The sequence below is a fragment of the Alligator mississippiensis genome, chromosome 2 (genome assembly GCF_030867095.1).
Source record: "Alligator mississippiensis isolate rAllMis1 chromosome 2, rAllMis1, whole genome shotgun sequence".
Lineage (NCBI taxonomy): Eukaryota > Metazoa > Chordata > Crocodylia > Alligatoridae > Alligator > Alligator mississippiensis.
In genome coordinates this window covers 71623631-71634692 of record NC_081825.1, presented here as the reverse complement: position 1 = coordinate 71634692, position 11062 = coordinate 71623631, and the positions used below count along the sequence as shown (strand labels likewise).

General features: G+C 45.3%; 1 protein-coding gene across 1 annotated transcript in view; it reads left to right on the top strand.

Annotated features, from left to right (window-relative positions):
• Positions 1 to 271: 271 nt before the first annotated feature.
• STOX2 (storkhead box 2) overlaps positions 272 to 11062 on the top strand; it is a 249839-nt gene continuing 239048 nt past the window's right edge. The window contains exon 1 of the mRNA XM_019481340.2: positions 272 to 626. Within this exon, the coding sequence (XP_019336885.1) occupies positions 287 to 626 (340 nt within the window). The 5' untranslated portion in view covers positions 272 to 286. The remainder of the gene's footprint in view (positions 627 to 11062) is intronic.

Sequence of the window (11062 nt, the reverse complement as noted above, 5' to 3'; positions counted from 1 at the left end):
TGAGGGAAACCCCCAAGCCAGGGCTCAAGGGGGAGAAGCCGGGAGCCTCTTGTCTGCCAAGCGCGCTCGCCGGGCCGTGGGCGAGCGGCGGGATCCCGCGGCCGTGGGGCAGGAGGAGGAGGAGGAGGAGGAGCAAAGGGGCCGGGCGGTGGCGGTGGCTGAACGCCCCGGGGCTCCGCCGGGCGGGAGCCGCCCCGAGATGCGCCGGCGGGGCGCGGCCGGGGAGGAGGCGGCGGGAGCGGCAGCCGGAGCCGGAGCCGCGCGCCCCGGGGAGGCGGCCGCCGCGATGCCGCGGAAGATGGAGAAGTGCCTGCAGATCGCGCCGCACTCCCTGGCCATCGTGCTGAGCCCCGGCGAGCCCGGGCCCGCGCGGCAGCCGGCGGCCGAGGGGGGGCCCGGGCGCCGCCGCATCGGCTACGAGGTCTTCGCCGACTTCAAGCAGGAAAACATGCAGCACTTCTGGAACCGGCGCGTGACGGCGGCCGTGGCCGAGACCTTCTTCCTGGGCTGGATCGACGAGCAGGTGCTGCTCGTGCAGGGCAAGGAGGAGCACCTGGGGGTGCTGCGCGAGGGCTGGGCGCGCCGCGCCCTCAAGCCCCCCGCCGGCTTCCGCATCCAGTGCCTGGGTAGGTGCGGGCAGCCCGGGCCGCGCGGGACCCGCCCGCAGGGGGGGCACTCCGCGCCGAGTCGCGCCCCGAGCGAGCCGGGCTCCGGCCCCTCCTGGCCCCCGCCGCATGTGGCCCTGCCAAGGCGGGCAGCCGGAGCCCCCCGCCATCAGAAGGGGCGAGCGGGAGCCTGGAGCCGCCTCCTGCCTCCCCACGAAACGCAGCAGCTTTCCCCTGTGCGCCGGCATCAAACGCTGTGCTCCCGGAGGGGATCCGAGCTCAGGCAGGCGGCTTTCAGCCCGGGTCCCCGGCCAAAATACTCCCCCAGATACGTGTATATGCATGGCTATCTATAGATATAGGTGTAGACAGACAGATAAATCTATAGCTCTGTTTTGATATAGGTATCGATAGATGTATATGTGTATCTAGATCTCTCTAGATGTCTGTCTATAGATACAGATACCTATACTTCTATCTAGATAGGTAGATGTATAGCTGTAGAGATCAATCTATTGATAGATGTGTATAGATTTATAGATAGATGTCTATGCATAGCTATATCTAGAGATGGATAGATAGATGTGTATAGATATATAGATGTATACCCATCTATCTATCTAGATACAGACACACACATATAGCACAAGCTTTTGTGGCTTTGTTAGGGAACCAGGCTGGAAAGATGACTGGTTAAACTTGGATTACCTCCCGGACAGTGTGTATGCACTGCTCTTTTAATCCCAGGCCTTGGAATTGATTTGTACTCCACTAAAACTTTAACACCTACTAAAATGAGACTGCAACAACGACATCAAGATCCATAAGGAGTTTCTCAGCAGGTACTAACTGACTGATAGCCAAGTTCAGCACAAAGTTTGCATTTCCCCATAATGTTTCAGCTCACACAAGACATAATTATTTGATACACATATTGTACAATTTGTTTTCATGCTCAACGCATTGCAGAGCATAAAAAGGAATAGGCAGAAAATTTAAGTCATTAAACATTTAAGGTTATTTTGTTCCCATTCATTTAACTAGTTTGGCATCCCTGTGATTTCTCAACAGCTAAAGCATGTCATATGCACATCTTGTGATACAACTTAACCTGTAAAATAGAATCAATGGGTACTGCAAAGTTTTACAATCTAGCTGTTATTGCTCAGCACAGATGTGGCATTTTAGAGATGTGACTAGTGTGAATATATATACACACACACTTTGGTTAATCTACCAGGGGTGGGTAAAATGCGGCCTGGGGGCCGGATGCAGCCTGGTAGGCCATTTTATCCAGCCTGCGGGGCCTCTAAAAAATTTAGAAAATTAATATTAATCGGCCCTGGGCTGCCTGTCCTGCGGCCCTTGACGGCTTGCCGAAACTCAGTAAGCAGCCTTCTGCCCAAAATAATTGCCCACCCCTGCTTTATACAGTGCAGGTGTCTCCATCCAGATTCAGCAGATTCTTTTCACCAGGCTCACTTTCCTGATCACAGATACAATTTCAATGCATTTCCCTAAGTTGCAATCATTCCCTAAGTTGCCCACATCTCTGTATTTAGCCACACTGGTGCTGAGCAATAACAGCTAGATTGTAAAACTCTGCAATATCAATTGATTCTATTGATTACAGGTTTAGCTGTACTACGAGGTGTGCATATGACATGCTTTAGCTGTTGAGGAATCACAGGGTTCCCAAACCAGTTAAATGAATGTGTACAAAACAAACCTAAATGTTTAATGGCCTAAACTTTCTGCCTGTTCCTTCTCATGCACTGGAGTGCATTGTATATGACAAATTTTATAATGTACAGATCAAATAAATGCATTTTTTCTGTGTGCTTAATTAAACATTACAAGAAATGCAAAGTTTATGTTGAACTTGGCTATCAGTCATTTTGTATAGGCTAAACAGTAGACGCCTCTTTATGAATGCTGAATGTTGATATTGCACTTTCCCCGTATCATTTTAGTAATTCTTACTGTTTCAGAGGACTAGAAACAGTTTTTAAATTCTCAAAACTTTTACCTGAACAGAAAGTAAATAGATAACATGCTATTCCGTAAATACAAGTGATTGTTCTTAAATTATTAGTTAGTAAGGGTGTTCAATTATTTAAGTTCAAACATGGATTGAAAATGCTGGAGATAAATGCAATAGAATCAAATTTCTAATGTATTCCCTCTCTAAAGAGTGATTTTAAAGAGTTATTTAAAATGTCTATTTTACTTGAAACATCTTGCCCAGGTTAGTTTTCTTCCACCCATCCTTTGTGTCCACTTGTCAGAACCTCACAACAAAATTAATGGGGGCTTCTGAGGACTGATAAGTTTTTAGATCCTCCTAACAATATTTGTAAATGTGAATACTGGCACTAGTAGTAAGAACTGACCTCTAATTGCCCTACTAGTAGGCTAGAAAAATAGTTTATAAAAAATCTTGGACAGTGTCTGCTATGTTTATGTGCTGTTCCACACGTTTGGTGCCTTGACTGTATTTGTGCCAGCATAGGCATTTCTATTGTAGAAAAACAAAAGGATTAAGCTAGGAGTGAACTTCTCTTGCAGTAGAGCAAAAATGGTATTTGAAATAGTAATTGGTAAGTCTGTCATGTTTTGATGAATGAAGATGTAAGTAATGGTGCTGTCCCTGAAGGGAAAAAGTTGCATTCATGCAATATTTCAGTCTGCAGTCTAGGAATTAATGTGTCTTTCTAAGTTTCTTAAAAAAAGAGCACTTTGTTGGATTGCACATGCAACACAAATGTTTGCAGTATTTAACATAGACAAGGGGTTACACTTGGACTCTTAAATTCATATTGAGAGAGTGATGAAGGATCTAGGAACTAAAATGCGGATGTGTAATTTGCAACCTGTAGGCACAATTTCACTTACAAAGGAAAGATCAAGACTGAGGGTTTGGTTTACAGATGCAAAGATTGTATTGGTGTTCCATGGTTAAGATGATTGGCTGGGAAACAAATTGCTGTTTTCCTGGTACAAAACTTTATCATTTGAATTTTATAAAAGTGGTTTCCTAGAATAGCTTACAGAATTGGAGTGATGTTGTCATGACTGAAGTTGTGTATCTTTTGAAAAATAAGATAGTTTCTTGCTTTTCCCATACAGTTTGGCTGACAAGAAAAAAACTTCAATTTCCTTTTTTAAAATTAATTACATAAATAAAATCTGAGATTTTTATTTGGCTTTTTTGTCCTATGAATGTCTCACTGCCCACTTGTACGAATACCGAGAAAGAGAGTCTCTCTGTCTGAAAAGTTTGAATGATACCGTGTGAAGAGGTCTTTAGCGGTCTGATTTTCATACTCCTCAGTCTGTATTTTTAAATTAAACTTTTTCAAACATGGCAAATCATCTAAACTATTCTGAGGACTAAACCCAGGGTAATTTCCCTTGGGATTAAGTTAATTGATAAGCCCTCTTTCTACACAGGGCAGTATTTCTTCTGGCCAAGCCAATGAAATGGTGACCTGAGAAGAGTGTAGGAAGGCCTCTTTTGTTAGGGGAATTGTTTCCTACCCTTTAAACCCTTCAAAAAGGGTGGGAGAAATTTGGCAAGCAGTGGGTTTATGTCAGGCTGGGAACTGAAATAAGAATTGCCTTAAATGCCACTAGTTAACAAAGAGAAACAGGAGATTCAGCAAGGTTGCTAACTGTTTACATCTCAAATTTTTTAAAAAATGTGCCAATTCATTGTTCTCACCTGCCCATTGGAGGTATGTGCGGAGGTTATGCCATTTGATATGGTATCTTGTATAGGCTTTGTGGCTCCAGTAGGTTAAAGCAAGTGGGGCACCTGGGTGAGAATCATGGCCTGAATAAGATTAGATTAGAGGTTAATGTGTCTTGTAGAGGGGTGGTTTCTTATTTTATCTTGACACGTCTGGAATCCACATAGCAGGTTTGTCTATTGAGCAGGTGGTGTCTATAACATTCCTCAGTCTTCATTGTGCAAAGGGCTACTAAACATTATCCTATGATTAATAAATGTAGAATAAAAAATGAAATTCAAACAGGACATGGAATTCTGTTTAAAACATGGAAATCTGAGGACAATGACAGATGTTACATTTATTGTGCAGTTGATTTGTTAAATTGCATGATGTAACTTGAACTTCAGTCAACTTTATGTGCCACAAAATAGCAAACCATTGAGAAACACCCTTTGTAGCTGGTTTGCATTCTGCTTTAATTTTAATTTAATTTGTGTGGCATGTGAAACCTTGCCCAGAGTCCTGCATGCAGGCTGAATTGTGGAACTTTTAAAGACATTGGGGGCAGGGAGCAAATGGACTCCTTCCCCCTTTTCCTGTCGCAACATGTTTCCAGCCTTGCCAAGTAGCCTGCGCTTAGGGCAAGGCTGAAAACTTGAGCCAACACGCTAGTCCTGCTGGGTAAACCCTGGCTAGCCCTGCTGGGTACATCCTGTAAACCCACATGGTGTAGCCCCATGCCAGCCTGCATAATAGGGCTATAAACTTGCCAATGTGCATGGAGCTTGCTATCTGGATCTAGATCCTAGGTTCCCTAGGCACTGGCAAGTTGAAGGGGCATGTCAGAAAGCCTGGCACTGGTGACCAGTCCATGATGCCACACTTTCTGTGGCCTCCTTTAAACATCTGGGTGTTGTGAACTACGTGTTCATTCAATGGAGGTGTGGCAGACTTTATCCTGCATCCCCAAAAGTGCGACTCCTCCAACCAAGGTTGCCAACCCTCCAGGATTGCCCTGGAGTCTCGAGGAATTAGATGTAAATCTCCAGGAGACTGCTGAGTTTCACCCTGGAGATAAATGATAGGGCATTCATTAAAATACATATTAAATGTTGAATCCCATTTATACAGTAGTCCAGTAGGTTTTTTAAATGTAATAGTAATGTTCACTTGCCTTCCGGACATAAAATCCTTCCACCAGAATCTATAACTGATATACACAAGCATGCGGGTACATTTGTGTTGTATGTTGTGGGCACGTTGCTGTTCTGGAAACCTCCTGGAATAGACTCAGAGTTGGCAATCCTGCCTCCAACACATCTGGCATGGCTAGATGTATGATTTGGGTTTGTTTGTTTTTGTGGGGGGGAAGGGCAAGGAATCTGGGATAAATTTTTTCAGATCGCAATCATGTGACTAAATTAACATTTCATAAATTTCATAGATTATATAGACATTATGGCTGGAAGGGACCTTGCACGATTATTGGGTCCAGCCCCCTGCTCAAGGGGCAGGAAGTCAGCTGGGGTCAAATGATCCCAGTAAGATAGGCATCCAAGTGTTTCTTAAAAGCGTTCAGAATATGTGCTTACACCACTTCTGGGGGGAGTCTATTCCAGGCCCTGGGGATTCATAGATTCATAGATGTTAGGGTCGGAAGGGACCTCAATAGATCATCAAGTCCGACCCCCTGCATAAGCAGGAAAGAGTGCTGGGTCTAGATGACCCCAGCTAGATGCTCATCTAACCTCCTCTTGAAGACCCCCAGGGTAGGGGAGAGCACCACCTCCCTTGGGAGCCCGTTCCAGACCTTGGCCACTCGAACTGTGAAGAATTTCTTCCTAATGTCCAATCTAAATCTGCTCTCTGCTAGCTTGTGGCCATTGTTTCTTGTAACCCCCGGGGGCGCCTTGGTGAATAAATCCTCACCAATTCCCTTCTGTGCCCCCGTGATGAACTTAAAGGCAGCCACAAGGTTGCCTCTCAACCTTCTCTTGCGGAGGCTGAAAAGGTCCAGTTTCTCTAGTCTCTCCTCGTAGGGCTTGGTCTGCAGGCCCTTAACCACACCAGTGGCCCTTCTCTGGACCCTCTCCAGGTTATCCGCATCCCTCTTGAATTGCGGCACCCAGAATTGCACGCAGTACTCCAACTGCGGTCTGACCAACGCCTGATAGAGGGGAAGTATCACCTCCTTGGACCTATTCGTCATGCATCTGCTGATGCACGATAAAGTGCCATTGGCTTTTCTGATGGCTTCGTCACACTGCCGGCTCATGTTCATCTTGGAGTCCACTAGGACTCCAAGATCCCTTTCCACCTCTGTGCCACCCAGCAGGTCATTCCCTAGGCTGTAGGTGTGCTGAACATTTTTCCTCCCTAGGTGCAGCACTTTGCATTTCTCCTTGTTGAACTACATCCTGTTGTTTTCTGCCCACTTGTCCAACCTATCCAGGTCTGCCTGCAGCTGTTCCCTGCCCTCCGGCGTGTCCACACCTCCCCATAGCTTTGTGTCATCTGCAAACTTGGACAGAGTACATTTCACTCCCTCGTCCAAGTCACTGATGAAGACATTAAAGAGTATCGGTCCAAGGACCGAGCCCTGCGGGCCCCCACTGCCCACACCCTTCCAGGTCGAGACCGACCCATCCACCACGACTCTCTGGGTGTGGCCCTCTAGCCAATTTGCCACCCACCGGACTGTGTAGTCATCCACATCACAGCCTCTTAATTTGTTCACCAGTATGGGGTGGGATACCGTATCAAAGGCCTTCCTGAAGTCTAAGTATACGACATCCACCCATCCTCCTGTGTCCAGGCGTTTCTTAACCTGGTCATAGAAAGAGACTAGATTGGTCAGGCACGATCTGCCCGCCACAATCCCGTGCTGATTTCCCCTCAGCATAATTTGCCCTGCTGGGCTCTCACAAATGTGAGCCTTGATAATTTTTTCAAAGACTTTACCAAGGATGGAGGTGAGACTGACTGGCCTATAGTTGCCCGGGTCCTCCTTCCTCCCCTTTTTGAAAATGGGGACCACGTTAGCCCTTTTCCAGTCCTCCGGGACTTGGCCCATGCACCACGAGCGTTCGAATATTCCCGCCAGTGGCTCTGCAATGATGTCGGCCAGTGCCTTCAGCACCCTCGGATGGAGCTCATCCGGGCCTGCCGACTTAAAGGCATCCAGTTCTTCCAAGTGACTCTGCACCATCTCAGGATCTACGCATGGAAGTCTGGCGCCTTGCTGCTGCCTTTCTACAATCCCAGTGAGAGACTTGTCGTGCCCCTCACTTAGGAACACTGAGGCAAAGAACTCGTTGAGGAGTTCAGCCTTGTCCCCCCTATCTGTCACCAATTGTTTCTGCCCATTTAGCAGGGGTCCTATTCCTCCCTGGGCCTTCCTTTTACTCCCAATATATCTAAAAAACAATTTCTTGTTGTCTTTTACTTGGGTTGCCATCCTCAGCTCCATGGTAGCTTTGGCCCGTCTAACTGCCTCCCTACAAGCACGAGCAGAGGAGGTATATTCATCTTTAGTGATCTCACCTTGTTTCCACTTTTTATGTGCTCCCCTTTTGGCCCTTAGGCTGCCCTGGATTTCTCTGGTCAGCCATGGAAGCCTCCTGGCCCCTTTCCCTCTTTTGCCTCGCTCGGGGATCGTCTTGCTTTGTGCCCGAAGGATTGTTTCCTTAAGGCACAGCCACCCTTCTTGGGCTCCCATCCCTTCAAAACTCCTACTCTGCAGTGCATCCTTGACTAATCGCCTGAGTTCATTGAGATCAGCTTTCCTAAAGTCTAGCACTTTCACCCTACTAGTTACCTTACCCACTCGACATCTTATGTTGAATTCTATTATTAGGTGATCACTGTCTCCCAAATGGCTACCGGTCTGGAGGTCCCCTACCATGTCATCCCCTGTTGCCAATACCAGATCCAGTATGGAATTCCCCCTAGTGGGATCCTGTACCTCCTGTGTCAGGTGGAGGTCCTGTACACAGGTTAGAAACCTGCGTGAGCGGTGGGACTTTGCTGTCTGCGTCTCCCAGCAGATGTCCGGGTAGTTTAGGTCCCCCATGACTACCGCCTCTTTAGCTTTTATGGTCTCCGAGAGTTGCCTCAGGAGCCCTGCATCTATTTCTTCCGGTTGGTGTGGGGGTCTGTAGCAGACCCCTACCACCAAATCCCTTTCTCCTTGCCCCCCATGTAGCCTAACCCACAATCCTTCTACTTCCTCAACCTTGGATTCTGTCTTGATGAGGGTTGATGTATATTGCTCACTGACATAAAGTGCAACCCTCCCCACCCCCCTTTCTTCCCCGACCTGTCCTTTCTGTACAATCTATAGCCCTCAATATGTACCGCCCAGTCGTGGGATGAATCCCACCAGGTTTCTGTTAGCCCCACTTGGGGACTTGGATAATAAAGAAGTTTTTCCTTATGTTCAGCCTAAAAGAGTCTTCCAGGAGTTTGTGACCTTTGGACCTTGTTTTCCCTTGGGATGCCCTGGTGTACAGATGTTTTCGCAGTTCCTGATGCACATCTCTTATGTACTTATAGGCTGCCATCAAGTCCCCCTGAGCCTTCGCTTCTCCAGGCTGAAGAGTCCCATGGCTCATTACCAGAGGCCTGACTTTTTTAAAAGTTTGTGTTAATAAGTAAGATTTCTGATATGTAAATAACGTAAATTCCTTTATCTTTCTTTCGGATTTATAAAATACCAGGCCTCAAGATTACATCTGATTGTTTTTCTAATATCAAATACTGATGGGTATTTTGTGTTAACAACTATGAAACTGTACCTGGAATACATCAAAATGCTTGCCTGTGAAATATCAGTCTTTCCTCATTTCTTTCTTAAAAGCACTAAGTACACACACATCAGTTATCCATAAAGCTCAGACTATTTGTAGACAGATTCCAACTTCCATGTACTTCCAGCCTTTAAAGTTTGAAACTGAAAAATCTACATTGTTAAAAGAAGAGCTAAAAGACTGGACAGGCCTGAAGTCACAATCATCTGTTTAAATGTGTGTAATTGCATTTTCAACATAATTAGGTACTTCATGTGTAAATGATGTGAGATTTATTGAAAAGTGCTTTATTTCCCATCTCCTACAAATCCATAGCAGTGAATAGCAAGTCTGAAATTAAATGTTTTCTTTTACCTTTTGTATCTTTATGTAGCTTTAAACAATGACAGAATGAAAATGACAAGAAATGGTATGGGTTTTTTTTTTTTTTAAAGAGTTGGGTAGGTAATAGGAAGCTGAATGGAAAATCTGGCTAGAACTTTGGAGCTGAAGCTAAAGCTAGAGGGTTGTTTTGGAAGTGGCTACAATCTCTTTCATATCATAAGAAGAGTAGGCAGTGCTCTGCTACTATGATACAATAACAAGATTAAATACTGTCAGTGCAGCTAACCTGTTTGCTTTTAGGATTTTTTCTGCCACATGAGGTAGACAGGCTAGCCAGTTAATACTGTGGAATGCCATGGTTTGGATTCCTATTATATTTTCCTTTTCTAATGCCTAGATGGTTGAGAAAGTGGGGTGTAACTCTTCTGCTATGCCCCCTAAGCTTATGGGTATGGCAGGGGGAAGGTGACAGTGTACATTTCTTGTCATTAAACCTTGGGTGGGGGAAATGCATCTCTCCATTCTCTTTGCTTCCTTCCCTGCTGTGATCACTCTCTAGGGGTCAAGGGTGTTTCCTCATTTTCCCCTTTACAGGACTGGCACACATGTATGTGTTTGTGAGACCGGAAGGGCTTGGACAAGTGATTGTGCTTTCCTTCCCCGTGTAATGTAAGCGCTGATGCGGCCCACTGATTATGGATGCACTTTTTGTTTTTAAGAACACTAGTGAAATTGTTAAAATGTTTGTTCATGGTGGTGGTCTGGAGCATTGACCTGGCTGGACAGAGGGTGGTACTGGAGATAGGGGTTGGGTAAAAATGAGTTGTTTAGGAGGATGGCATGAAAAATCTGTGTAGCATAGGTACACAAAACAAGAGGAGAAATCTATGAGCAGCAGGTAATTCCTGAAATCACCCAGATTTAACAACAAGCAATAATTTTCATGCATCTCAGAAGTATAAAACCCAGTTCACTCAAGTTTCAAGAGCTGCTCGGGGACATAGTATTGTCACTGCTTGCTGGTATGCTTGAACCAGCAAGTAAATAGGTTTAAAGTGCACCTGAGATTTTGGCATCCAATTCTAGTCTGTCTGGTAATGTAGGATCCTGCTCTCCTCCACTGGGTGAGAATATTAAGCAAGACCAGAGCTGCTTTAACAGCTACAATGTTGGCTTTTCTTAGGAACATGGCTTTTACATATAGTTTTAAAACTTATTTCTGTCAGCTTTTTATACTAAATGGTAATTTTGTAATAGCTTGTAATGCTTTCATTTGCCACTAATAATGATCAGCGTGACTTAGACATTAGGAAATTGGAGGGTGTGTCTAAATTTTAAGTTGGCAGGAGAAGTTTTGAAAAATGCATGAAGACTTGTATGCCATCCTCAGTTTTATATCTAAACTTGTTCAGGAAATCTTATGTAAACCAGCAGGTCTCAGTGATGAAATTAATAATCTATGGTAGAATTGATTTCAGTCATTTATGTAATTGTACAACATACCTGTCACTTAAGTCTGTGTATATATACACACTGGGTGCATCTACACAAGATGCTATGTCGCCGTAGTGATGAGCTACAGTGACATAGC